Source organism: Netta rufina, assembly GCF_964035555.1.
Source record: "Netta rufina genome assembly, chromosome: 6".
Taxonomy (NCBI): Eukaryota; Metazoa; Chordata; class Aves; order Anseriformes; family Anatidae; genus Netta; species Netta rufina.
The window spans coordinates 23947916-23974517 of NC_140129.1; the positions used below are offsets into that span (position 1 = coordinate 23947916).

The 26602-nt window shown below is 70.1% G+C and overlaps 3 protein-coding genes across 4 annotated transcripts in view; 1 reads left to right on the forward strand and 2 right to left on the reverse strand.

Annotated features, from left to right (window-relative positions):
• Positions 1-244: 244 nt before the first annotated feature.
• LOC311211097 (rac GTPase-activating protein 1-like) lies at positions 245-3891 on the forward strand (the record flags this gene model as incomplete). The annotated part of the gene is made up of 15 exons (XM_084289615.1): positions 245-329; positions 422-624; positions 701-825; positions 977-1055; positions 1164-1217; positions 1601-1678; positions 1930-2053; positions 2179-2366; positions 2448-2609; positions 2702-2797; positions 2876-3077; positions 3154-3259; positions 3365-3497; positions 3572-3686; positions 3770-3891. 15 exons carry the CDS (start codon positions 245-247, stop codon positions 3889-3891), a joined length of 1872 nt encoding a protein of 623 aa, XP_084145741.1.
• Positions 3892-4701: 810 nt separating this feature from the next.
• Positions 4702-8812, reverse strand: GMPPA (GDP-mannose pyrophosphorylase A). Its single transcript, XM_084288926.1, has 13 exons — positions 8718-8812; positions 8544-8641; positions 7962-8065; positions 7683-7875; positions 7543-7602; positions 7336-7466; positions 7169-7183; positions 6532-6666; positions 6351-6448; positions 6193-6239; positions 6028-6120; positions 5769-5937; positions 4702-5684 (listed from the first exon to the last, which is right to left on the reverse strand). The coding sequence occupies exons 1-13, from the start codon at positions 8758-8760 to the stop codon at positions 5584-5586; spliced, it is 1287 nt and encodes a 428-aa protein (XP_084145052.1). The 5' UTR covers positions 8761-8812; the 3' UTR covers positions 4702-5583.
• A 465-nt stretch (positions 8813-9277) lies between these two features.
• The window catches only part of SPEG (striated muscle enriched protein kinase), a 34033-nt gene continuing 16708 nt past the window's right edge, over positions 9278-26602 (reverse strand). For both annotated transcript variants that reach the window (XM_084289648.1, XM_084289647.1), the window contains exons 7-41: positions 25603-25814; positions 25373-25461; positions 24989-25170; positions 22690-22950; positions 21686-21844; positions 21418-21607; positions 21089-21318; positions 20885-21004; positions 20655-20759; positions 20376-20582; positions 20119-20242; positions 19828-20000; positions 19008-19120; positions 18648-18816; positions 18463-18556; positions 18128-18328; positions 17957-18017; positions 17760-17837; positions 17473-17645; positions 17355-17381; positions 17018-17170; positions 16629-16671; positions 16466-16534; positions 14132-16370; positions 13898-14044; positions 13701-13817; positions 13451-13618; positions 13064-13186; positions 12721-12885; positions 11975-12593; positions 11651-11890; positions 11348-11571; positions 11060-11135; positions 10724-10873; positions 9278-10583 (exon numbers count right to left, since the gene is read on the reverse strand). In XM_084289648.1, coding sequence (XP_084145774.1) covers positions 10376-10583; positions 10724-10873; positions 11060-11135; positions 11348-11571; positions 11651-11890; positions 11975-12593; positions 12721-12885; positions 13064-13186; positions 13451-13618; positions 13701-13817; positions 13898-14044; positions 14132-16370; positions 16466-16534; positions 16629-16671; positions 17018-17170; positions 17355-17381; positions 17473-17645; positions 17760-17837; positions 17957-18017; positions 18128-18328; positions 18463-18556; positions 18648-18816; positions 19008-19120; positions 19828-20000; positions 20119-20242; positions 20376-20582; positions 20655-20759; positions 20885-21004; positions 21089-21318; positions 21418-21607; positions 21686-21844; positions 22690-22950; positions 24989-25170; positions 25373-25461; positions 25603-25814 — 7709 coding nt within the window. In that variant the 3' untranslated portion in view covers positions 9278-10375. The remainder of the gene's footprint in view (positions 10584-10723; positions 10874-11059; positions 11136-11347; positions 11572-11650; positions 11891-11974; positions 12594-12720; positions 12886-13063; positions 13187-13450; positions 13619-13700; positions 13818-13897; positions 14045-14131; positions 16371-16465; positions 16535-16628; positions 16672-17017; positions 17171-17354; positions 17382-17472; positions 17646-17759; positions 17838-17956; positions 18018-18127; positions 18329-18462; positions 18557-18647; positions 18817-19007; positions 19121-19827; positions 20001-20118; positions 20243-20375; positions 20583-20654; positions 20760-20884; positions 21005-21088; positions 21319-21417; positions 21608-21685; positions 21845-22689; positions 22951-24988; positions 25171-25372; positions 25462-25602; positions 25815-26602) is intronic.

A 26602-nucleotide genomic window follows, 5' to 3' on the forward strand; every position in this document is an offset into this window, starting at 1 on the left:
GGGGGGCCCGGGGCACCCCCAGCCCCGCTGCTCCGGGAGCCGTCGGGGCGGGGGGAGGCGGAGCCGGGCCGGGCTCCACCCCGACCCCCGGCCCACATAGGCCGGCCGGGAGGGGCCCCCAGCCCCCTGCAGCCCGCGCCAGCCCGGGGGCGCACGGCGGAGCGCGGCGGCCGCTGCCCGGAGCCTGCGACCCGCGGGGCTGGGGACCCCCCCGGTGCGCCCCGTCCCGTGCCGCGGTGCGGGGATGCTGCGGCAGCGCTGCGGGCGGCTGCTGGCCCAGCTGGAGCGGGCGCTGCAGCTGCTGGAGCTGGGCGGCAGCTTGGAGGAAGGTGGGAGCGCGCGGCCCCCGGGTGTGGGTTCCCCATGGCACGCGGGGTGTGGGTGTGGGGTCGCTCAGCGTGCTGCTCCGTGTTGCCCCCAGACTACATCCGCATCGTGCGCTGCTTCGAGGCGACGCGCCAGAAATGCCGCCGGCTGGAGCAGGACGGGCGGCGAGCCCGCGAGCAGCTGGCCCGTGCCGAGGCCGAGCGGGCGGCGCTGGAGGTGAAGCTGAAGCACGCCCGCAACCAGGTGGAGGTGGAGATGAAGAAGCGGCACCGAGCGGAGGCTGAGCTGGAGAAGCAGGTCGGTGGGGCCGGCGGCTGGTGAAGCGGGGTACCGAGGGCTGCCGGCCTCACCGCTGCCCCGTTTCGGCTTGCAGGAGCGCAAACTCCAGCTGGTCTTCGAGTCGCTGATGCAGGAGCCGTGGGGAAACGGGGAGCAGTGCTCCGTCCTCAGAGCCCTGGCTGGCCGGCGCCTCGGGGTGACCCTGGCACCGGGCAGGAGGTGAGCAAAGCTGGTGGCCCTGCATCCCCTGACCCTCTCCTCTGAGGGGCTGGGGGGGCTCGGGGCATGCTCAGGCTCTGTGGAGGTGCCCCAGGTGCTGGCTGGGGTCTGGGGGTGCCCCGGTTGTGCTGAGCCCCAGCTGTTCCCACAGGTCATCCGCGGTGGACGACTCGTGCCAGTCTCTCCTGTCCCACTCGGACATCAGCTACGACCGCACCGAGGATGACGTGGTAAGGAGCGACCCCGCTCCCTGTCCTGCTTGTGGCAGAGCACAAATACCGGGGTGCTGCTTGCCCCACGCGGCCCAGCCAGCCCCCAGCACCCCCTCTGCCTTCCAGGACGTCGAGGTGACGGTGGCGCGGGCCCTGAAGCGCAAAGCCCAGGAGAGGCAGGTAGGAGGGGAGCGTGGGGCTGCCAGGAGGCTGGCAGGGGGGGTAATTTATTGGCGCTGGGCTGGGAGCGTCGTCTCGCAGCAAACCTCCTGGATCAATAGAAACTCCATTACCCTGCGCCACGGCCCAGCTGGGCTCCTCAATAATTCATCCCCACGTGCGGGCATCCTGCGCGCAGCTCCGCTCGCACCTCTGCATTGCAGGCCTGGCCTGCACGGCCCCCACGGTACCGGCTGTGGGGCAGGTGCTGCAAGGGCACAGGATGCACCCCGTGGGGCTGAGAGCGCCTGTTTTGGGCTCTTGGTGTGTGGATGATGGGGGCCTCAAGGGTCAGAATCAGGCTCCCTGCCCACCCTTCACCCCCTCCCTCTCTCTGTCCCCAGCGTGTGTCCCTGGCCCCGCAGATCGGCCCTGTTGTGGTGGCAAAGCGGCACCGCTCCTCTGTGGCACCCCCGAGCAGCGTGAGTAGGGACCCCAGCAGCCTGGGCAGGGCTGGGGGCGGTGGGGATGCAGGGCCTGGTGCCAGAAGGACAGGAGGACGCGTCCTTTGGCCCCACAGGGCTGCGAGGGCTTGGGGTGCACCTCGGTCCCCACAGTCCCTGTCCCTCTGTCCTGGGTGACAGCACCCCTGGCTATGCGGGACCACAGAGCTTATGGGGAGCGCTGTGGGGCTGCAGCCGGGCACATCCTCACTGCCCCCCTGAATCAGCAGGTGACTGTGCCCCCTGCACCCCCTCCTGCTGAGGTCCCGGAGCCTGCTGGCAGCCTCCCACCCGCCGTGCTGGTGCCACCCCGCCGCTCTCGCCAGGGACACCGCGTCTCCACGCGTGCAGGTCGTGGATGGGGGCATGGGCGGGGGGTGTGGGACCAGCCTGGGGGTGCTGCCATCACGGGGGAGGGAGGAGATCTGGGGGATGCTTGCTCCCACCGTGGTGGGACTGTGGCCCCCTGCCTATGGGGTCCCCTCCACTGCCTCCTCTCTCTGCAGAGCCGGCCACTGCGTGGGGCACCAGTGAGGATTCGGGTGGCCGTGCACCGGGGCAGGACAGCCACACCGAGGGCGGCTCTGGGGGGCAGCCAGCACCAGCCCCCTTCACCTCCCCTCCACCCAGCCTCCTGCAGCCCCAGCACCAGTTCACCTCCAAAACGGTGCGTGCCTCCTCCCCACCTCTGACCCCGGGGCACGCAGGAGGGATTCAGGGGGGTGCTGACCAAATTCCCCCCTGCCAGGTCATCCGCCCCGAGCCCTGCGGTGCCTGCGGCTCCCGCCTCCGTTTCGGGAAGGCCGCCCTCAAGTGCCGGCGCTGCCAGCTGCTGCTGCACACCAAGTGCCGCCTGCACTGCCCCGGGCCCTGTGGACCCCGGCCTCACCAGCACGCCTGGCCCCGCGAGGTGAGGGCGGCACGGGCTAGGGCATGATGTAGGGCTGGGGACTGGGGCTGTGTGGGTCCAGCACTGCCCTCCCCTCTCCTTGTCCTCCCCAGGGTGTCCTGGCTGACTTCGCGCCCCCGACACCTCCGCTGGTGCCGGCGCTGGTGGTGCACTGTGTGACCGAGGTGGAGACGCGCGGCTTGGCCGAGGTAGGGGACGGGGTGGTGACACCAGGGGGCACGGTGAGGCCGTGCTCCCCTCGGGGCTGAGCCCCTCTGCTCCCCCAGGCAGGGCTGTACCGGGTGCCAGGTGCTGAGCCGCTGGTGCGGGAGTGGAAGCAGCGGCTGCTGCGTGCCGGCAGCGCACTGCCCAGCCTGGGCGACGTGTCCGACATCCACGTGGTGTGCGGGGTGCTCAAGGACTTCCTGCGGGGCCTCAAGGAGCCGCTGGTCACCTTCAGCCTGCACCCGGCCTTCCTGCGGGCTGCCGGTGAGCGGGGGGACGAGCAGGGGCTCAGGGTGGGGTTTGGGGCCGATCCTCGGCTAAAACCCCGCTGCCACCGCAGACATCCCCGACGAGACCGCCTGCAGCACGGCCCTGCGGCACGTGGTCGGCAAGCTGCCCCCGGCCAACAGGGACACGCTGGCCTTCCTCATGCTGCACCTGCTCAGGTGAGGGGCTCCGGGGGCTCTGCGCCCACCTCCCTGTGGTGATGGGATCCCCTGGGGATGGGCTCTCTGGGCCGGGCAGCACGCTCCCCCCGTCCCCTCTTGCAGGGTGTCGCGCAGCCCCGACTGCAAGATGGACATCCTCAACCTGTCCCGTGTCTTCGGCCCCACGCTGGTGGGGCACAGCTCGGCCACCCCCACGCCGCTGGCCATCATGGAGGACACGCCGCGGCAGAGCAAGGTGAGGGGGGCCCCGGGTGCCGGCGGTGTCCCCGGTGCCACCAGCAGCCCTGGGCTCTATCCCTCCGTGCCCAGGTGGTGGCTCGGCTCCTCGCCCTGCCGCCTGACTTCTGGAGAGGCTTCGTGGGGACGGAGCAGGAGAACCTGGTGCCGACGCCTGCCAGCGCCCCAGACCCAGGGGGTGAACGCGGTGAGCCCATAGGACCCCCACCCTGTGCCCACAGCAGGGCTGGGGTGCGACACCCTAACCCCAAATCTGCTTCTGTCCCACAGAGCCCCTCTGCCACCCTGTCACCTCCCCGGAGCCCCACGGGGGGCAGCTGAGCCCCCCCGGGACCTGCTGCCTCCCCGGCGCCCTGCGGAGCTGCGTGGGCACGGCCGCACGGCCCCCGTGAGTGCTGCTGGAGGGGGCTGGGGGAACCAAGGCGGGCAGGACTGGTGCTCCTGACTCATCTCCTCTCCCCCAGGAAGGTGGGGCGGTTCTTCCCCTCCCCGGTGTAGCTGTGCTCCCCGGGGACCGAGCTGGCAGCGAGGAGGAGGAGGAGGAGGAGGGAAGCCTGTGGCAGGGAGCAGCGTGGGACTGCGGCGCTGAGCTCAGGGCTCAGGGGCTGCTTCGTGTTAAGTGGCGGTATGAAATGCTTCGATTAAACGTTTTGCAGCAAAACCAGCCGGGCTGGGACTGGTGTGCATCCCTCCCTGGCAGGATTGGGCTTGGTTTTTTGGGTTGGTGAGCGGCCCTCCCTGCAGCCAGCTCTGCCTTCCCGGCACCACCACCCGCCTGGGTGGGCAGGGGGAGGACAGGCAGGGTCCCCCTGCAGCGAGGGGCCCCTGTCAGCCCAGATGTTGGCCTCCGAGTAATCAGAGCTGCTGGGGCAGGACGACCCTAAGCGCTTCCAGACTTCCTGGCACCTCGGCTGGGGCCCCTTTAACTCCTTCCTCCCCTCCGGCACGGAGCTGGAGCGCAGCGGAGGTGTGCGGGGAGAGCTGGATGGGGCGAGGGCTTGTCTGCCCCGCAGCAGGGCTGGAAACTAACCCAAAAACTGTACCAAAAAAGCCAAGGCAGCTGTGGGAGCTGGAGGAGAGAGAATTCAAGTACGGTCCTGACAGCAAGCAGCTCTGCTGGCCCAGTTTCCCTCCACGCAGGGGTGCTCACCAGAGGGCACGGAAATTAGCACATCCAAGGCAGAGGCAAAACTGAAGGAGTTTTAATGTGCTTAAAGTCAGGGAACAGCTAATCCCCGCCCAGGACCACAGCAGAGCTGGCACGGGAATGCACAGGGCTGGGAGCAAGGATTTGCTGCAAATCCGCCGAGCTGGGGGGTGCGGGATGGATGGAGAATCCCTAATGCCGTGCCTGCTGCAGAGCAGGGGCTGTGAGGGGCTCGGGGCACGCCGGGGCTTCAGCACAGAGCGCACAGCATGGGGAAGGGACGGGGGGAAAGGGAAAGGTCTCGCCTGCCCCTGCCAGCCCTCCTGCCCAGTGCCCTGGGAGCAGCCTGGCGCTGCTGTCCCTGCCCCGGGAGGCAGGAGCCCAGCTCAGGCTGTTGCAATCCCGCTGCTGACAGCGGGAGTCTGGCAACCGGCTGGTGCTGGGTGGGGTGCGGAGGCACAGCAGGCACAGTCAGAGCTCCCCCGCCTCTTAGATGGGTCAAAACTCCTACTTAGGAGTTGGACTCGATGATCCTTACGGGTCCCTTCCAGCTGGGGCTATTCCATGACTCTAAGACCTTCCCAAGAACTGGAGACACGGGCTGGGGGGCAGCCTGGCACGGGGTACCAAGCCCCCGTGGGTACTGCCCCTCGGTACAGAGGCACCCGAAGCTCAGGGCCGGAGACCCCGCAGGCAGCAGGAGCTCCCCTGGCAGCAGCTGGCCTGGCGCCTGAGCCACGTGCTGTCCCCACGTCTCACCCAAATCCCTGTGCTCCGAGAGAAGCAGCAAGCGAGGCTGATGCTCACCAGCTTTAATGTCTGTCGGGAGCAGGAACCAGGCACTGGCAGGGGGCTCCTCACCCGCCCCCGGGGCGCTGGGACCCCCCGGGAGGTGACAGAGGTGGCAGAGGCCACCCCAGCCCAGCAGGCAGCCACCTCAGAGGATGATCTGGTTCTTGCAGCTGCGGCTCAGCTCCTTGTGAGGGAGGACGATGGAGTTGAGAATAACCACCTCGGCGGGGATGGTGACGCTGCAGCCTGCGGGGACAGCGCCGGGGGGGCGGTAAGAGGGGAGCAGACCCTGCCCCGTCCTGCAGAAACCAGGCTGCAGCTGGGACTCACCCAGGATGGTGATGGACGGCGTGAGGCGGCCGTCCCTGAAGAGGCTCTCGCTGTCTATCTTGGCGTAGGGGTCGTTGGGGTTGGGGTCGCTGGGCGTCCCTTCCACCCGCGCCCAGCGCCCGATGGTGCTGTCCCAGCCCACGATGGTATTGAGGACGCAGGTGTGGTCCTGGGGGGCAGCAGGGAGCGGTGATGGGGTGAGAGAGGGGCAGCGAGGCGCTGGGGGGGACGCCCCCTCCCCGGGGTGAGCCCTACTTACGTGCAGCGTGGCCCCGTGCAGCACGATGGACTCGCGCACACGCACGCCGGCTCCCACCGTCACCCCCTCCCCGATGGAGACGTTGGGGCCCAGCTGCGGGGGCAGAGGGAGGCGATGAGCTCAGGAAACGGCGCCCTCAGCCCCGCGGGGCCCCCCGGCACTCACCACTGCCGTGCTGTCGATGGAGGCCGTGGGGTGGATGTAGACGTTCCCTGCAACGCGGGGAGGGGGTCAGGGCTGTGTGAGCGGGGCAGGACGCGCCCCGTGGGTGCCCTTCCTCCTCGGGGCAGCTCCCAGGGCCCTTGGGGGATGGCAGGGGGTACCTCGGATGATGGGGCCTCCGGGTTTGTTCTGGGCCAGCCTTTCGGGGTGGGTTTTGCTGTACTGGTTGAGGTAGAGGCGGCTGGCGTAGATAGCAGAGCTGGGGGACAGAAAGCGAGGCTGTTCTTGTGGCTGCGGGGCCCTCGGGGCTGAGGAGGGTCCGAACGCAGCCCCCGCCCGTACCCAGCCGATTTGATCTGGCTCCAGAAGCCGTCGGTTTTGTAGACGTAGAGCTTGCCCCTGCCGGCCAGCGCGGTGAAGACGTCCTGCTCCAGCCGGATCACCTCGGCGCGCTGCCAGCCGTTGGAGCTCTCCTCTCTGCAGGCGAGAGCACCGTCAGCCCCCCGCCCCAGCCAGGGACCCCCCCCACCCCAAACTGAGGGGCTCCTTGGCCACGGGGCTCTCCCCAGACTCCTTCCTGGCCGTGCACTTTGTCCCAAAGGCAGGGCTGGAGCCGCTCTGCCAGCTGAAACAAGCTCGGGGCCAGAAGCGGGTGGTGCAAGAGCTGCACCTGGCCCGGGTAGGAGGAAATATGCGGGGTCCTGCCCTCGCTGCACAGCCGGGTGCTTGCAGGGTGAAAGGGATGGAGGGGAAGCAGAACGCTCCCTGCTGAACTGCTCCCTCGGCCCCTTGCACAGCGCTGCATGAGGATGGGGTGGGAGGACAGGGAGGGAGAAGGGGAGCCTCAAGCTGGCCAGGAGACACAGAGGGGACAGCCTGGCAGGGCTGCAGCGGGAGGAGGAGGGAAGCACGCCGCAGGGCCGGGCAGGGCAGCACAGACAGCAGCCAGCGCAGACACAGAGGGACGGGACGGACTTACCCAAGGTAAGGACAGCTGGTGCAGGACCAGGAAACAAGTGAGTGATGGCAGAGGAGGAGAGAAGATAGAGAAAGAATGGAGGATGAGCGTGCCGCTGCAGCCCCGGGGAGCGGGGGGGTGGGAGGGACGCGGGGCAGGGGCAGGGGCAGGGGCGGGGGGGCTCTCACAGCGCTAGCTCCTGCTGCTGCCGCTGGAAGACCTCGCCGATGTGCTGGAAGATGGCAGGCGTGAACAGGTAGACGCCGCAGTTGATCACCTCGCTGACGAACGTGCTGGGCTTCTCCACGTAGTGCTGCACCTGGCAAGGGGGAGAGGTGAGGGCTGGGGCCCAGCACCACGTGGCCCCCACCGCCCACCCCCTGCCCCTCAGCTACCTCCTGCGTGTCAGCGTTGGCCACGATGCAGCCGTAGTTCAGCGCCTGCGTCCTGTTGGCCTGCGGGGCGAGGCTGGCTGAGCGCTGGAGTTTGCACCCAGGGCAGAGGCACGCAGCGCCCAGCCCCGCTCCCAGCTCACCGTGGTGCCCAGGATGACGAAGCTGTGCGCGGCCCCGTGCCGCTGCCCGAACTCCAGCATCTCCTGCAAGGGGAACTCGGAGCACACGTCCGCGTTCAGCACGAAGAAAGCCTCGGCGCCGCCCGACAGGATCTGGTCTCGGAAGTGGTAGATGCCCCCCGCCGTGCCCAGCGCCGCGTACTCCTGGAGGTACCTGCGGGCGGGGGGACGAGGGGAAGGGGGCTGAGAGGGGGAAGCAGCCAGGGAAGGTGGCAGGGAGCGGGGCAGGCGGGCACCCACCTGATGGGGATCTTGAACTCCTGCTGCGCCGCCACCAGGAAGCGGCTGAGGGCCTCGTGGGGCTGGTAGAAGCCCAGCAGCAGGATCTCCTTCATGCCCGGCACCTGGGGCACAGCGGGGGGGCAGCGCTGGGACCCGACACCCCCTTACCCCCCGGCTCCCCATTTCCCCTGACACCCCCATTTTCTCCCCAACCTCCTAATTTCTCCCTGACACCCTGTTACCCCCCAGGTCCCCAATTTCCCCCGACACCCCCACTTTCCTCCCAACCTCCTAATTTACCCCCAGCCTCCCCTTTCCCCCTTCCCCCTCCCTTACCCCCTAGGTCCCCCATTTTCCCTGACACCACCCTTTTCCCCCAACCTCCTACTTTCCCCTTGAACCCCCTTATTTCCCCCTGACCCCCCATTTCTCCCAACACTTCCCCTTCCCCTAACACCCCCCTTTTCCCCCAAACCTCCTAATTTCTCCCCAGCCCCCCTCCTTTCCCCCTGACACCCCCTTCCCCCCCAGCTCCCCCCTTTCCCCTTGACCCCTCCCATTTCCTCCTGAGCCTCCCCCCTTCCCTTTTACCCCCCGTACCCTGGCGCACGCCTCGATGTGGTGCTGCACCATGGGCACTCCGGCCACGGGGAACAGCGGCTTGGGCACCTCGAACGACAGCGGCCGGAACCGGGTGCCTGCGGGCAGGGCCGGGCAGGGCGGTCAGCGGGGCCGAGCCGAGCCCCTATCCCCCCGCAGCCCCCCGGCACTCACCCTTCTGCGGGCCCCCGATGAGGATCACGGCCTTGAGCGGCATCGCTGCCCGGCACGGCCCGCCCGGTGCCACCCGGGGCTTCCGCACACGTGGCCAGGACGCGTCACCCGGAGCCCGCCGGCGCGCCGCGGGGGGCGTGGCCTCGGGGGGTGGGCGGGGCTTGGGGCGCGCCACGGCTGCAGGGCGCGCCCCGCTGGACGGGAACGCGCGTGTGGGGGGGTGTGTGGGTGTGCAAACACACGTCTGGGGATGGGATGGTGCTGAGGGCATGAGGTAGTGCCTGGGCACCAGCCCTCGTGCCTGCACACACGCCCAGGTGTGCAGCTGCGCGTGCACCTTTGCACGAGCATCTCTTTATCTGTGCCCTTGCACACGCGTGTGTGTTACGGTGCACGCTTTAGGGCTGTGTGTGCAGCCAGGTGCATGGGGCCACCCCCCATCACCACTGTTTCTACCCCTGTCCTCATCCCAGCCCACCCCATCCCCACTTCCCACACTCCCCACACCTTGCACGCCCACGGCTCACCCCCCCCCCAGTAACACCACGGAGACAGGAACGGGCTGCTCAGGGCCTTTATTGCTGCTCTGGCACCTCGCTTGCTCCAGGCCACGGGGACGGTGGCGACGCCGGAGCCCGGCGGAGAGGCGGGGGCAGGCGCGGGGACGGGGGCAGAGCCGGGGCAGCAGCCTTCTCCCCCAGGTCAATAAATAAAGCCCGAGCGCTACAGCAGCAGCTGGAAGGCGGTGCCCAAATGCTGCCCCCGACCCGCAGCGGGGCACCCAGGGGAGGCGAAGGGGGGCCGGGCAGGGAGGGGTGCGGATCACGGAGCACCCCGCACGGCCCCGGTGCGGGTGGCGTGTGTGCGTGTGCAAGGGCACGCGTGTGCAAGGGGGTGCGTGGCTCAGCAAGGCACGTGTGGGGCCGTGCGTGAGCGCGCTGCGGGGCGGGAGGTGCTGCAGGGGGTGCCGGGGGGGGCTTTGCAGGAGCAGGCGCGTGGGTGAGCATCTCCACCCGCTCAGGGTGCCCCCAGGGAGCACGAGCAGCGTGGGCCTGAGCAGGCGCAGGAGTGTGCGTGGCACGGGGCTGCCGGGGGTGGCACGCAGCCCCGGGGAAGGCACCGGCGTGGGTCCCGGGCTGCAGACCCACAGGGCCGTGCTGGAGGCTGGCCCCTCTCTGCACAGCCCCCTCCTTGGGCACTGCCGGGCACCCTCAGTCTGTGCCGGGGGGCATGTGCCCCTCGCCCCCTGTGCTTGTGGCCGGTGGGAGCCGCGGGTTGTGGTGTAAGGCACGCGGCTGAGCTGCGGCAGGACCCATGTTGTGGGGCCAGACCCCACCGACTGCATGGCCCAGGCTGGCTGGCGTGCTGGCGGCTCTCCGAGCTCCTCATCCGCATCCCGTCCCCATGCCGTCCTCCCCCAACCCTCTGACACGTTCTCCATCCATCCATCCATCCCAGCATTGCTGCCCGGCCCCCGCTGGGGCTCCGTTTTCCCTCTCCGTCGTCTCCACCTAAAGAGTCGCCGCCTGTCCCCGTCCCCTTCCCCGTCCTGCCCCGCCAGCGTCCCCGGCACGTGGGGTCCGTGGGCTCCTCCCGGCTCCTCGGCCGCCCCGTCCCGCGGCCCCTGGAATGTTCCTCTGGCTCCTCGCCCCTCGCGGTTACTGCGGCCCCGGCGGCTGGCCGCCCTGGTAGGAGCGGAGTAAGACCTTGTGCTTGGTGACGGCCTCGCCGCGGCGCCGCTGGTGCTCCACCAGGAACTCCTTCAGGCGGTTGGTGGTGAAGGTGAGGGTCTGGCGGCGCAGCTTCATCAGGTAGGCGTCCTGGAGCCAGGCGTTGGCGAAGCAGTCCTTCACCGTGGGGCGGCTCCTGGCGCAGGGGTGGTGCACAGTCAGGGGTTACGGGGTGCCCACCACCACCTCGGTGCCCCACGGCATCCCAAAACTGAATGCCAGCGCTCCAGCCCCGGCCCCAGGGGGTCCTGGCCCTCTCCAGGAGCAGGCACTCACCAGGGGTGGACGGTGAGGACCTTGCGGATGAAGAGGGCAGCGCTCTGCGAGACGTTGGGGTACAGCTTGAAGGCGTCAAAGCGCCCCGCCAGGATGCGGTTCTCCGTCTCAATGGGGTCCAGCTCGAAGAACGGCGACCGCCCGCTCAGCCTGCGAGGGAGGGAGGGAGGAGGTGGCACGGGACGGGGTGCAGCCGAGGGAGGGCACCCCGCACCCACACCCCCGTAAAGGGGTCTGGCTGGGGAGGGTCTGCGGGGCTGCAGCGTCCCCCCAGCCCGGTGTCCCCTGTGGCACCGAGCCCTGCTCGGCACACCCCAGGTGCAGCCCTTCTCTTACATGATGTAGGTGAGGACGCCGACACCCCAGACATCCGCAGCAGAGCCCACCGGGTCGCCCTTCACCACCTCCGGCGCTGCAAGGGAGCAAATCTGGCACGTGTATGGGGGGGCCAACCCAGCACCCCCTACCCACAGCACCCCTCCTTCCGCCCTCCAGCACCCCCATACCCCAACAGAGCCCAGAAACCCTAAAAAAAAAACAAAACCAGACACCCCCAGCTCCCCAAAGACCCCCCAGCCTCCCCAAAGCCCCCCGGGCTGTGCCCCGTCCCCCTGCCCCACTCACACATGTACTCCAGCGTGCCCACGCGCCGGCCCAGCTGCCGCAGCACCAGGGGGTTGTAGGTCTGGGCGCTGCCGAAATCGATGATCTTGAGGGCGTTCATGCCCGAGACGACGACGTTATCGGGCTTGATGTCGAGGTGCACGATGCGGCGGCCGTGCAGGTACTCGAGGCCCTGCAGCAGCTGCAGCACGTAGCTCACCACGTCGTCCTCCGAGTAGCGAAACCTGCGGGTTTCGGGGACGTGAGCAGGGTCCCCAGGCCGGTCCCCAAACCCCGGTGCCCCCCCTGCCCGCCCGCCGGGACCTGTCCACAATGCTGTAGAGGATTTCCTTGCCGGCGCAGTTCTCGCAGATGAGCACCAGGTAGCGGGGGGTGATGTACGCCTCGTGCAGGGCCATGATGCGCTCGTGGTGCAGCGCCTTCAGGATCTCATACTCCTGCAGCACGCTCTGCTTCCTCTCCGCCTCGTAGGGCACGATCTTGGCTATGAAGTGCTTCCCCGTGGCGTTCTCCTTGCACAGCCGGATCACCCCGAAGCGGCCCCTGCAGCACCGGGCAATGCTCAGCCCCCCAGGCAGGATGTTTTGGGGTCACCCCATCACAGCACCCCATCCCACGTATCCTCACCTCGCCTTCTCATCCAGGAAGGTGTACGGCTTCTGGGGGACGCCCTGCCGCAGCGCCGTGCCGTCGGGGGCCCCGCTGTCAGCCGGGGGCTCCTTGGAGGACGGGGCAGAGGTGGGGGTCTCCTGGGCAGGGGGCGAGGCGGGGGGCATGGAGACGAAGGAGGTGACCATGTAGGGGGGCATCTTCCTGGGGGGAGCAGCGTTGGAGGTGGTCGACGTGGGGGGAGCAGGGGAGGATTTGGATGGGGAGGGTGCCCGGGGCTGGGGGGAGCCCTGGGTGGGCGAGGCGGGGGTGGACGTGTCCGTGGGGGAGCCCCGGGCAGGGGAGCTGGCCTGGGGCACGGCGGCAGTCCGAGGGGGGGTGAACACCAGCTCTGGGGGCTCGCAGACGGTGATGTTGGGCGGCAGCTCGGGGTCTGGCCGCGGCCCCCCGGGGACGCCAGCCTGCGGTGGGCGCTCGGGCTGCTGCAGCACTGCCTTGTGCTTGCGGGGCGGCGTGGTGGGGGGCAGCCCCGCGGCCGGGGGCTCCAGCTGTGCCTGGGGGGTTTGGGTCGAGCGGCTGGAGGCCACCTTGTCGGGGACAGGGACGGCGATGTCCTTGGCCGGGGTAGCTCGGGAATCTGCAGGGAGGAAGGGGAGCCGTGAGCCAGGAGCGGGGTGCAGGCAGCAGGGGCTGCAGCCCCACAGCCAGCCCCACGTCCCTGAGCTCGCTGTGGGTGCTGCCCCGCGGGAGGGGCTTCTGCTCACCTGCTGCCTCCAGGTGCACCTTGCCCGACGGGGTGCTGAAGGGACCCTGCCCGGCCTTGTTGACACAGGCCACCCGAAATTTGGGGGTGCTGCCGGGGGGCAGCTCCGTCACGTTGAAGTAGCAGTCGGTGATGCCGGTGCTGACCAGCTTCCACTCGTGCTCCCCTGCCGGCACGGAGGCACGGTGAGGCTCAGGGAGCTGGTGAGGCAGGGCACAGCCTCCTGTCCCCGCCCAGGACCCTTCCCCAGGCCCCCAGCACCCATCCATGCAAGGGCAAGGCTTGTAGCCCAGCCAGGGGGTGTCCCCAAGCAGCATGTGGCCACTCTTTTACTGGCCACGTACCCTCCAGCCGGCGCTCCAGCGTGTAGGTGCAGGGGGCTTTGCTCTCTGCGGGCTTCCACAGCACCAGCACCGTGTTCTTGTACTTCTGGGCGATCTCCGGGGTGCCCGGCCGCCCGGGGAGCCCTGCCGGGGGACAGACAGGGCAGGCTGGGACCCACGGGGAGATGCCTGTGCAACAGCAGCGTGGCCCCCTCGAAAGCCCCAGGTGGAGAGCAGAGACCGAGTGCCCTGCCCCGGTGCGTCCCCAGCCCCGGGGCTGTGCCACCAGGCGAGCAGCAGTGCCCAAGCGTGTCCCTCCTGCCAGAGCCAGCCCCCAGCAGCCGGAGCAGGCGATCCCCAGCGCCTGGTGCATGCCCTGTCCCCCGAGGTCCCCCCCCACATCCTTACGTGCCACCGCCAGCGTGCAGGAGCTGATGGCTGTGCCCAGGGTGTTGGCGGCTGCGCACTCATACAGCCCCGCATCCTTCCTGGAGACCTTGGCGATGGTGAGCATCTGGCGGCCGTCCTTGCAGGAGACGATGTTCAGCGCGCTGTCCGGCTGCAGCGAGCGCTTGTCTGCCGGGGGAGCAGAGGAGAGCGATGCCACCGCGGCCCCCCCGGCACCCAGCGGCCCGGCACCCCGGCAGCAGCCCCCCACCTTTCATCCAGACGATCCTGGGGGTCGGGCTGCCGGCGGGCAGGCAGCAGAGGGTGAGCGCGTCGCCCTCCAGCAGCACCTGGTCCTTCAGCTTGATGTGGAAAACGGGGGGGAAGTCTGCGGGGCGGGGGGACAGGGTAAGGACTGTGGGGTGCCAGCGGGGAGCCCCCCACACCCCGCGCCCTGGCCGTGCCTACCCGACTCGCTGGGTGCGTGCTGCCGGCCGGCTGCCGAGCCCTCCTCCCGCAGCAGGCTGGAGGGGATGCTGGGCTGCGAGGACATCTTCTCCTTCTTAGCCCGGGACAGCCCCCAGCGCTCCCAGCGCGACCGCTTCTGCCCCTCGCCTGCAGGGACGAGGACAGGGGGCGGCTCAGGAGGGGGCTTGGGGACAGCCCCGGCCGCCCCGGCGGTGCCGTCGTCCCCCAGCTCACCTTTGTTGGAGGCGGAGGAGCGGGTGCTGCCCTCCGAGCGCAGGGACTCGGAGGAGGGCGCCGGTGCCGGGGGGGGGCCCACCTGGTCCTGCGCCGCGACGCCCACCCGCCGCAGGCTGTCGCCCTCGGAAATGGAGCGGCGCAGCAGGGAGGGCCGCCGCTGCCCGGGCTCCCCCGGCTCCTCGTCCTCCGGCCGCTCGTCCGACAGGCTGCGGAGCCGCGAGGACACGCGCTCCATGGTGGCGCTGATCTTCCTGCGCACCGCCACCACCGGCGACTCGCTCTCCCCGCCGCCCCCCGGCTCCGAGCGGAGGCTCTCCGAGTCCCTGCGCTCCTTGGAGCTGCCCAGACCCAGGCTCCAGGAGAAGCGGCGCCCGCGGGTCGGGGTCTCGCCACCCCCTTCCTCCCCTTTGCTCTTCCTCCTCTCGGCAGGCGGCGTGCGCTTGAGGAGCACGGACATCCTGCGGAGGAAGCCGCTGTCCTTCTGCACCTCGTGCAGGTCCTGCACCGACTTGGACTTCGCCGCCAAGCCGCCGGGCTGGGACTTCTCCGCCAAGCCATCGGGCTGGCTCCTGCGCAGCTCCAGGGGCACGCCGGCTGGTGTGGGCCGGTAGATGCCCTCGTCGTGCGCCGCGGGGCTGGCCAAGTGCCGGTCCTCGGAGCGCGAGCGGGTGAGGAGCTTCAGCCCACGACTGAGTGACGACTCGCGGCTCCGCTTGAACTTGGCCTCGAACACCTCCTCCGAGTCGATGTCCTCGATGAGCAGGGAGCTGGAGGAGCCGCTGGCCTTTGGCTCCTTCTTCTCTGCTGGTGCTGGCGTGGGGGGCTCAGCAGGGGCAGGGGTAGGGGCAGGGGCAGCAGCTGGGGGCTGCGGGGTCTCCTCGGTGGCCGTCTCCCCGCCTCGCGTGGCTCCCATGGCTTGCATGACCTCGGCGTAGGAGGATGCCTTGGGGGCCCGGGTGCCAGGGCCTGTGGGCTGCTTTGGGGTGGCTGCTCTCACCCTGGCAGCCCCCTCCCCACCGGCTCTGGTGGCTTCAGCCTTGGTGGTTGCCTTCTCCTCCTGCCCCGCGGCTGCCGGCTTCTTCCCTGCAGCGGTGGTGGATGCTTTGGCAGGGGGCTGGCCCCGCTCCTCGGGGACTCGCCTCTTCTCTTGGGCAGCCTTGGCCGCGGGGGGCCGGGGTAAGGTGGCCTCCGGTGCCTGGGGCCGGGCATCAGAGAGCGCCGAGAGCGACGGGGACTCCTTGAGCCGCTGGGCCTCCGCGTGGGCCACCGGGATCTCCAGGGGCGCGCCGGAGCGGCGGTGCCGGACGACGGGCTCGGCGTCGCCCTGGCTGAAGGAGCTGCTCTTCTGCAGGACGCGCTCCGCAGGCAGATGCTGCGACGAGGCGGCCTCGCTGGAGGCTGCCCTCACCAGCCGCGGCCCCGCCGGTGCCAGCTGCTCCATGCGGGGCGGCCGCAGCCCCTTCTTGTCGGGGCTGACCCCCAGCGTCTCCAGGAGGGGACCCCGCAAGCCGCTGACCTTGCCGTCGGCGGGGCCGCCCCGCAGCAGGCGCTGGCGCATCAGCTCCAGGCGCTGGGCGTGCTCCTCCTCACCCCCCCGGCGCCGCGGCAGCTCCATGGAGGCCGCCTTGGCCAGGGCTCGGCGGGGCTCCCGGCCCACCTCAGCCCCCTCCTCGGCCCCCGGGGGCTGCCCCAGCAGCAGGGCGCTGTCGGCCGAGCCGCCCCGCTTCAGCTCGCCCCTGCGGGCGCTCTCTGGGGACTCCAGGCTGGAGCCCTTCCTCATGGCCTTGCGGGGGTACTCCGTCCGCTTCTGGGCCTCGGGGGCTTCCTCGTCGGAGGAGCCGGGTGCCTCTGCCTCTGCGCACGGCCGCCGTGGCCCTGCAGCCCTCGGCCTCTTCCCCAGGGCCACCCCGGGCTTCCCCGCGCCCTCGCTCTGCCACTCCATGGCGGAGCCGTCCCCTGGCACGGCCACCTCCTGCCTCGGGCCCTCGGGCGGCCCGGGAGTCTCGTCGTCCGTGGGGATCTCGTTGAGGGACATGCGGGAGCCGGAGAACTCCACCTGGTGCGGCATGGGGATGAAGGGCAGCTCGTCCAGGTCATCCGAGTCTGAGGAGGATGACAGCGCCGGGGACTCCTTGAGGTGGCGCGGCACGGCGATGGAAAGGTGGTTGGAGGTGTCCTCCAGCAGCTCCGGGATGGGACGCAGCACCATGTTGCACTTGTAGCTGATCTGCGAGCGCTGCAGCACGGGGACAGGGCTGGATCAGGCCCCGCTGGGCGGCACGGCACCCTACAGCCCGGCGCACAGCCCCTCGCCCCAGCCCCTGCCTTCACCTGCCATTTCCGACGGGAGAGGAAGAGCTTCAGGTGGTCGGTGCTGATGACCTTCCCCTTGGCCAGCGTCTGCGGGGAGAGGGGACAGCAGCGTCACACGGACCCCTCACCGAGCCCTGAGGGACCCTGCTGCCCCCCGGTGCTGCTCCCTGCCCGGACTCACCTTGAACCAGGGGTGCTCCAGGGTCTGCTCCGCGTTGGGTCTCCTGTGAAGCAGCACCACCAAATGAGGGCCACCCCAGCCAGGATTTTTGGCGTCCCCTGCTGCCCCCTCACCCCAGCACCCTGTGGTGCAGAGCCGTGCACCCAGCCTGCCTGTATCCAGCTGTGCACCCACCACCAGCACCCTCCCTGGAGCACCAGGCTCATGCCATGGGGCAGCAGGGTGGAGAGGGAGGGCATCACCTTCAGCAGGGACACAGGGGCTTTGTCCAGACCCAGCAGGACCCATCTGGGGTGTCCTGAAGCCCCAAGCACCCATCACCACCCAGGAACATGGGTAGGGGGCACACAGCCGGTGCCGTGCCCCCAGGAGGACCCCGTGGCACTCACAGCCTGTCGTTGACCAGCACTTTGATGACAAAGCCCTTGGCCTCCCGGGTGAGCCCCTGGAACATCCTCTCCTCGAAGGCCACGTTGTAGTTGCGGATGTTCATCAGCGTCGTCTTGTCGTTCTCGCCCACGAAGGGGGAGATCCCCGTGAGGCTGCGAGGAGGGGACACGGTCACCGGGACACGGGGGAGCCGCACGGCCAGCCCTGGGGACCGAGGGACAGACCCCAGCCCCAGTGCCACGGGGCAGGAGCAGCTGGGGAGGAGGCGAGCGTGGCCCCAGCTGGAAACGGGGCAGAAATGGGGTCCCTTACGTGGGGCCACAGCTGGGCACTTACCACAGGTAGGCGATGACCCCCACAGGCCTGCGGAGAGGAGAGGGGGGTCACTGCACAGCACGGGCCCCCCAGCACAGTGGGGATGCCGGGGTGCAGCCTGGCCAGGGGCTGCCCTTACCAGATGTCGGTGACGCTGGAGACGGGGCTCTGGTTGACGATCTCGGGGCCCACGAACTCGGGGGTGCCGTACTTGCAGTACTGCGGCTCGTCGGGCGTCAGCTCCTGCGCGTTGCCGAAGTCGCAGATGCGGACCTGCTCGCTGCTCGAATCCGCCATCAGGAGGTTTTCTGGCTACAGGACATGCGGGGCGGCTGGGAGCTTGGCGGGAGGCTCCCGGGACAGGGAGGGGCAGGGCAGGACATGGGGGCTCTCCCCCGAGCTGGGAGCCGTGGGGAGAGCACTCACTTTGATGTCCAGGTGCAGCACGTGGTGCTGGTGCAGGTAGCAGATCCCCTCCAGGATCTGCCGCATGTAGGAGCGGACCTGTGAGAGCAGAGGCGGGGTGGGGATGGCACCCAGGGGACCATCACGGTCCCCTCAGCTCCCCATGTCCCCAGCTGCCCTCTCTACCCCATGGCTTTGCCCCGCCAGGGCTCACCCACCTCGGACTCGCACACCGAGGGCTTCCTCGCCATCCTGTCCAGCAGCTCGTCCTCGGCACAGCTGGGCACTGGTCAAGGAGCACAGGAACGCCGTGCCCCCCTCGGCACCCCGCTGCCACGCACCCACCCTGCCCACCCGTGTCCCCCCGGCCACGCAGTCCCGGAGGATACAGCTCCATCACCATGATGACGGCGTTCTTCTTCTCGAAGGCGTCGTGGAAGAAGACGATGCGCTCGTGGTCCAGCTGCGAGAGGATGTGCAGCTCCCGGCGCGCCGACTGCTTGGCCTTGGTCCTGCCGGGGACGAACTTGGCGGCGAAGTCCAGCCGGCTGCTCTTCTCCGTCACCCTCCGCAGGTAGGAGAAAGCCCCCCTGCGACGTGGGGAGGGATGGAAAGGGGCTGGCAGGGCAGCTGGAGGCACCCCTGTCCCTGCAGGCACTGGGGTGTGCAGGGAGCTGCCCCAGGAGGACCAGGACTGCCCTTAGGGGACCTGATGGCCCCGTACCTCCCGATCTCCTCGTGCACGTCGTAGTAGTCGGTCAGGCGCCGCGCCTTGTGCAGCGCATCCTCCTCCATGCTGGCATCGGCCGCGGGCTGGGCTGGGGGAAGGAGAGGGGCTGGGGGGGCGGCGATCAGGGGGCTGGGGGCTGCCCCGTGGGGCCGGGCAGGGTGGGAGCCGGGCGGCCGTACCTGAGCGCACCACCAGCTCTGCCTTGCAGGACACCTCCCCGGCCAGGTTCCTGGCTGTGCAGGTGTAGACCCCGCTGTCAGGCTCGGCGGCGCCCAGCACCACCAGGGAGCACTCGTTGTCCTCGTAGACAAAGCTCAGGTGGCTGCTCTCCTCCAGCAGCTCCCCATCCTGGGGGCACAGCGGGCATCAGGGGGGCCCCTGCCGCCCCCCACCAGCTCCCCACACCGGCACGGATGCAGCACCCTGCACCAGTTGGGGTGGCACAAAGCCAAAACCCCCGCCCGGGGACCCCGAGGCAGCGGAGGAGAGCAGGGGGCGTGGATCTGGGGGTCGGGGGGAGGTGGTGGGCCCCACCCCACCTTGTACCACATGATGTCCGGCAGCGGCTTCCCCTCCACCACCACTGCGAAGCGCGGCGTCTCCCCTTCCTGAGCATCGATGTCCTCCATGATGGACTCAAAGCGCGGCGCCTCTGCCGAGAAATGGGGCGTGGGGCACCATGGGGCACTGCCACCCCCCTGCCGCGGGCACGGGGAGCTGGGGGGCACTGAGAGCAAGTGCCAGCCCGTGGCACGGGGACGTGGAGTGCCGCAGGGCTGGGACAACGCAGTGCGAACAGGGCACCGTGGGGCAGTGCCACTCAGCAGGCGTGGGCATGGGGCAGAGTGGGACTGCATCTCCCCGTTACACATGGGTGTGGGGTACCGGGGGCAGTGCCACCTCATTACACGTGGTTATGGGGCACCCTGCAGCAGTGCCACCCACGGCACGTGGCCAAGGGGCGCGATGGGGCAGTGCACACACGGCGCAGTGCCACCCACAGCACAGTGCCACCCACGGCACAGTGCCACCCCACGCACACACTCATGGGGCACACAGGACACCTCCGCCCAAGTCAGACAGAGGAGCAGGACACCAGGCAGCACTACCAGGCAGTACCAAAGGTAGGTGCCATGGTTTGAGGGCCTTCAGCCCTACAGGGTGACATACACGCAGGGCGCACAGATGAGCAACGCCGTGCTGTGGGGCAGTGCCCCCATGGCACACGGCCCCGGCGCACCGTGGGGGCAGTGCCACCCCGTGGGGCCACACCACCCCCACGGCACACGGCCTCGGGGCACCGTAGGGCGATGCCCCCCATGGCAGAGGGGCACGGCCCCCCGGCGCGGGGGCACCTACCTGCGAGGCGGAGGCGGAGGGTGCAGCGGGCAGAGCCGTGGCGGTTGCTCACCTCGCAGGCCAGCGGCCCCGCGGCCCCCCGGCCCACGCGCAGCAGCCGCAGGCAGTGCTGGTCGTCATCCGGCATCGTCACCTCGCACGTGCCGTCCTGCTCCCCCAGCACCTGCCCGCCCCTGTGGGCACACACCGTCAGCCTGTGGCCACCCCAGGAGCTCTGCACGTCGCCCTCGGGTGCGTGCCCGGCCCCAGGGGTGAGGCCGGGCGTGGGGCACCGCGCCGCGTCCCACCTACCTCCTCCAGGTGACGGTGGCCTCCACGTGGTTGATGGTGATGGTGACGGAGGCCGGCTGGCCCTCCACCACGTACACCACATCTGGCTTGTCCAGGATGACCGGGGCCTCCTCCAGGTAGGGACCTGCCACGCACATCGTCACCACCACCTCAGCACCCCGCGTCGCCCAGCCCCGGGCAGCTCGCCACGCCGCCGGGCACGCAGAGCCCCCACGTCCCACCCCAGCACCCCACCCTGGCCCCGCTGCCCCTCTCACCCCGATCCAGGAGCTGCACGGGCCCCACGAGCGGGGAGGGCTTGCTGTTGGTCTTGGGGGTGGCGGTGATGACGCGGAAGAGGTACTGGGCCCCCTTGGTGAGCCCGTGCACCGTGTAGGTGGTGTCCCGCACGCCGCTCACCAGCACCACCCACTGCGTCGTGCCCAGCACTTGCATTTGCACCACGTAGGTCACCGAGCTGGGGTCTGTGTGGGGACAGGGTCAGCAGGAAGCTCCTGGCACCCCACCAGGCTGCTGCCCACCCCCTGCCCCCTCACCTATGGCAGTGTCCAGCCACTTGGGCTTGTTCCACGTCAGCGTGATGGCCCGGCCGGTCACCAAGGACACCGTGGGGGGCCCGTCGGGCGGTGTGGGCACCACATCTGCATGGGAGAGGTGGGCAGCAGCGTGAGCCCCCCACTCTTCACCAGCTGAACTTCCCTGTGGTCCCATCCCCTGCCACCCCAGCACCGTGCTGCGGGGACGCCGAGCCCCATCTGTCACCTACCCGTGACGTAGAGGTGCGCGTAGCACGTGGCCTTCCCCACTTTGTTGGCAATGACGCTTTTGTAGACGCCAGCGTGCGCGTGGCTGACGGCCGTGAACACCAGGCGATGGATGTCCTTGTCTGGGGGGACAGAGGAAAGAGCCCGTCAGCAGCACGGTGCCGAGCTCCCCTCCTGGGTGCCATGGAGAGGGCGGGGGGCCCTACACTGCATCATCTTGCGGTCGTCCGTGCTGTCGATGCGGGTGCCGTTGTGGAACCAGGTGATGGAGGGGTAGGGCAGCCCGGCCACCTGGCACTCCAGCACCGCCTCCTTCGACTCCACCACCTCCAGGTTGTGCAGAGGCTTCAGGAAGTCGGGCATGGTGAAGCACTCCGCCTCCGTCTCCGCCTGCTCCGGTTCCTCCGGGATGGACGGCATCTTCTCCAGCTTGGAGCTGCGACCACCCACACGTGCTCACCACGGGAGCGCGGCCCCAGGGGAGGGACCCCCCGAAAATCCCAGGGGGCAGCAAGCAGGGGGACACCCGTCTTACATCTGGGAGGCAGCAGACGGCCGTGGCTCCTCCACGTAGAGCTCGGCAGAGCACTCCACGTGGCCATGGGCGTTCCTGGCGGTCACCACGTAGTGCCCCTCGTCCTCACTGCCCACGTGCACGATGACCAGGGAGTGCAGCCCCCCGTCCCGCTGGATCCGCACGTTCTCCCCTTCCTGCACCGGCTGGCCTGCGCGGAGAGATGGCCCTCAGCATCCCCAGCCCTGTGCCGTGGGGGGCTCCAGGGGGCCGTGGGCGTGGGGGTTACCGAAATGGGTCCAGGTGACCGCCGGCGGGGGCGTCCCGCTGACCATGCAGTCGAAGCGCGCCGTCCGCCCTTCCACCACGTCCACGTCCTCCAGCTTGCGGGTGAAGAGCGGCTGCACCGAGGGCTTCACCGTCAGCCGGGCGCTGCACGTCAGCTCGTCTGCAAGGACAGCGGGCAGGGCTGGGCCCCGGGTGGCACGGGGGGGGGGACAGCCACGCACCGGGGGTGTCACCCCAGGGTGCCATGGGGTGCCTGTGCAAGGTGCCTGTGCACAGGGATGGTGCTCAGCTGGCAGGGGGGTGCCTCTTGCCTCCCCTCAAACAACAGAGATGCTGGGGATGCAGGGGGGTGGGAGGGTGCCCTGTCCTCCCCTGGGCAGGGGGGCGCAGCCCTGGGGACAGGGCGGTGATGCTGAAGCAGGCAGTGCCAGCACGGTGCCATGGGGCTCGGTGCAGGTGCAGTGCTCCAGGTTGTTGCAGGGACTGCTTTGCACTGACCTTCGGCCACCCCAGGAGAGGAATGGGACAGGGATGTCCCTGCCCGATGAAGGGCACACCGGGATGTTGGAGGCACAGGGCAGGGCAGCATGCAGCAGGCTGGATCCTGCTGCCCTTCCCCAGCTGCCAGCTTGTGAGGAGAGGGCAGGCTGCCCTGCTCCCTGCCCATGGCCCCTGCCAGGCCAGCAGGGACACGTTGGTAACCAGAGCTGGGTGCCCAGGGGCTCTGGAGCCAGCTGGGCTGAGAACAGCTGGGATGAAGGCAGCAGCTCGGGATGCGTGGCACTGCCGCAGTGCAAACACGGCTCCCTGGGTACCAGAGCTCCCACAGGGAGCAGCACACACCAGCTACGGGGGGCAGACATCCCTCTCTTATCCCCACACCCCCTCCAGCACTCACAGCCACGCTGGGGGGACCCTGAAGCCCCAAACCCCGGAGGGGCCGGCCTCATTGACCACCACGCCGGGGCCGTCCCCCAGGTGAGACCCCCGGTGCCCGCCGCTTACCTTTGGCCGTGCTGAGCTTGCAGGTGTAGACGCCGCTGTCGTCCTCGTGCACGGAGGTGAGCAGCAGCTTGCACTTGCGCCCGTCAAAGTGCATCTTGCATTTGAGCAGGGCGGGCTGGAGCAGCCGGCCCCGCGACAACCAGTCCACGTCCATGTCTGGCGGGCCAGCCACCAGGCACTCAAAGAGCGCCAGCTCCCCCGCCCCGACCACCACGTCCTGCAGGGGAACCACCACGGCCAGGGACTGGCACTCGGGGCGAGCTGCCCGGGAAGGGGGGAGAAAGAGAGAGAAAGAGAGAGAGAGAGAGAGAGACGCGTCTCAGCAACTGAAAAGCAACCATGGGAGGTGGCGGGGAGGGGGCCGTGCGGGGCAGGGGCATGCGGGGAGGGGGCCCGGCGCCGCGGGCGAGGGCGCAGGGCGCAGGCAGGGGGTGCAGCGGGGAGGAGGTGGGGGCGAGATGTGGAAAGCAGAGCTGAGCCGGGGCGGGGGGCCGGGGGGTGTGGGGGTGAGGGGAGGTGTCCGTGCCAGGAACACACCACACAGCGCTTTACCAAACAGATTTTATTAGAGCTACAAAAAGGGTCACGGCCTCGCAGCCCACCCCCCACCGAGCCCCCCCCCCCCCGGGGAGAAGAGACCCAAGCTGGGGCTGCCTCTGCGGCCAGGAGCCGGGTGGACCCCGGGGACGCGGCCGGGCTGCGAGGGACTTCTGTGCCACCAGCCCCCATCCCGGCACAAGGGTCCCCGTGTCCCTCGTCCCCCACGCTCCCAGGTGACCTCTGCGGAGCCGCCACCGCGCCGCGTCCCCTTCCCTATGGAAGCTGAGCCAATGGCGGGGCCGGGCTCCCCGCTCCCCGTCCCCTGGGCGGCGAGGAGAGGAGCAGCAGGACACACAGACACGGACAGACGGACGGAGCGAGAGACAAGACAGCACCGTGCGGCCGCCCTGGCCCGGCTGAGGGGGTGCCTGGCGCCACCCCGCCGTCCTCCCCCCGCTCCCCCCGGCCTCGGTGCCGCCTCCCCCGGCCACCCGACGCGCCCGCGCCCGCCGTCGAGGGCCCGCGCGTCCCCGCGGTGCGTCCAGGACGAGGCGGCGGATGGAGCAGAAGGTAATAACACAAGGTGAGGTCCACTGCCTAAGAGGTGTCCAACTAAGAGCCCCGCGGCCGCGGCTCTGAGAGATGCACCCCCTTATCGTACTCCCCCTGCGTACAGACAAAAACCGCAGTCAGCAAGCGGAAGGGTTAGTGCGGCGGGGACGGGGCCGGCGCGCACACGAGGGGCGTGCACGCGCGAGGGGTGTGAGCGCACGCCAGCACGCAGCACCGCGTGCCCCGGGGCACAGACGTGGGCCACGCTGAGCCCGGTGCCCGTCCGTACGTCGGGCACGTGCCCGGCTCCCGCGGCTGCCCCCGCGCCGCTGCGCTGTGCCGGAGGCTGGAGCGGGGTCTGGCAGGACGCAAGCGGTGCAGCGAAGGCTGGGGCGGGGGGGGACAGCCCGGGGGGCTCAGGCAGCTGTCAGCAGGGAGGGCCGGGGGGAGCAGGGCACACAAAGCAAAGGGCAAGAGAAAGGAGGCAGCATCGCTCGTCCCCGCGGGCTCCTTCCTTCCTGGCACGTGGTCCCCAGCCACCCGCCCCGTCTGCGCGCGCGTTTCGGGGGACCTAGGGGGATGCTGAGCCCACAGCAGGGCTGGGGAGGCACAGCCCAGCCCCGGGCACCTGGGCTAATGTGGGACCTGCTCTGAGCTGGGAAGAAGCAGGGAGGAGACCTCTCCAAGCTGCCCGCTGGCTGGGCACAGCTTGCAGGCAGGGAGGGAGGGAGCTGTGGGTGTGCTGGGGGGAGATGTCCCCTGCAGGACCACCGAGGGCATAAGCCCTCCCTGCGCAGCCAGAGCCAGCACCCGGCCCCAGCACGGGTGCCTGTGGGGTCAGGGGGACGTAGGGTGAAGCTGGGCTGGGGGAGCAGCAGGCTCTGGGTCAGGCCGGGGACCCCTGGCACAGCTGGGCAGCGGGACCCATGCTGTGGGGCCGCACATCTGGCTGGGACAGGGGGACAGCCGGGCTCCTGCTGCGGGGACGGCCTCTGCGGGCAGCACGGCCAAGCCACGGCTGCTCCATGTCCCCTCCCTGCCACCTTCTGCAGGGCCAGGCATGCAGGTCCACGGCCCTGCTGGGCCCTTCCTGCTCTGCGGCAGGAAGGGGTGAGAAGCAGCACCGCCGAGAAGGGGGCTGCAGCGGCCCCTTCCCCGCCCAGCTCATGCAGGGTGCCGGAGCCGGCCAGTCCCATGGGAGCTTTACCTCTGACCTCCAGCTTGGCCTCGCACTGCTTGGTGCCGTACTCGTTGACAGCCTTGCAGGTGTAGAAGCCGGTGTCGGTGCGCTCGGCCGCCAGGATGTGCAGCGTGAAGAGCCCCCGCGCCCCCTCCGCCTCCTCCGCGTGGTGCCGCCGGCCGTACTTCACCGGCTGCCGGTTCCGCAGCCTGCCCGGGGACACGAGGGGAGCAGCACGGTCACGCCCGGCCCCGCAGCAAGCCCCCTCTCCTCTACCCCAACCCCTGCTCAGAAGCAGAGCTCCGCGCCTTGGTGCCGCTCCGAGCTGGCAGACCCCAAACGGGGAGGTCCCTCCCCGTGCCCGTCCCCTCCTTCCCTGCCCTACTGTGACCCAGCGAGCTCCGGACTCACCAGTAAATGATGGGCTTGGGCTCCCCGCGGACGCGGACGCTCATGCTGACATCCTGCCCCTCCAGCACCGACTGGTCCGACAGGGCCACCTGGGGAAGCAGGGGTCAGGGGGCAGCCGGCACCCGCCACCCCAGGGCCACACGTCCCCCAAAACCAGGGCAGCCCCTCAGGGCTGCGGCCACGGGTCACGGGTTCCCCCTCTGCCAGCTCCCGGGGGGCTGCCAGCTCACCTCAAAGGTGGGCGCAGCCTTGAAGCTGCTCTCCGGGGAGCCGTGGGCAGCCCCGTGCTCCGCTCGAGGCTGCAGCTTCATGGCCGGTCGGTGCTGGGGCGTCCCGGCCTCGGGGAACTCCTCCAGCGGGCTCAGGTACTCCTCGTCCGACGTGATGGGGCTGGCCTGGCCCAGGGGGGGTGCCAGGTTCCCATGCCGCTCCACAGCGGGGGCTAGCGCAGGAAGGGCCGGGTAAGGAGCTGGCAGCAGCCAGAGCCGGGCGGGGGGCTCGGAGCCCACTCCCCACCACCCTGCGCCCCCGGGGTGCCCGGGGACACCCACCCCACTGCGCATCCCACGGGGCAGAGGCACGGCGGCCGGCAGCGAAGGGGTGCCGGGCCGTGCAGGGGGAGGGGGTGCGAAGCGCGCCACGGGGCCGATAAGGGGACGCGATATCCCGCAAGGCGACAGCAGGGCTCAAGTGGCTCTTACGCAGCAGGCCACGCTCCCATCCTTAAGCCGCCCGGATTCCCGGAATGGCTGCCCCTGCCCCGAGCCGGCGGAGGGCTGAAGGTGACATTGCAGCTGCGCTCCCCTCACAGCCCGGCCTGGGGGGCCCGCACCCGGCACCGCAGCGAGCCCCCGCGGGTGGCAGGGGGGCCCTGGGGCCACGGCACGGGGAGGAAAAGCAGGGAGGGGGGCGAGATGCGCGCGGAGCCGGGTGCGAGCGGCCGGGGGTGAGCGTGCGGAGCCCTGCCCGAGGTGGGGGGGCTGGCCCCCCTCCAGCCCGGGTGCTCCATTCCTCCCCGTGCCCCCCCCAGCCAGCAGCGGATCCCCTTACGGCGCTGCCCGAGCGGGGAGGCGGGCGGGCTGCCCGGCGCACGGGGAGGTCTCGCCCCCCCCCGGCCCCCGCGGTGCCCCCGGGCAGCAGCAGGGCGGACAGCTGGGGGATGAGGGGGGGGCACCCCCCGGATCCCTCCCCGTCCCCCCCCAGGCGGCGCCGGGCGCCCCGCCGCCCCTC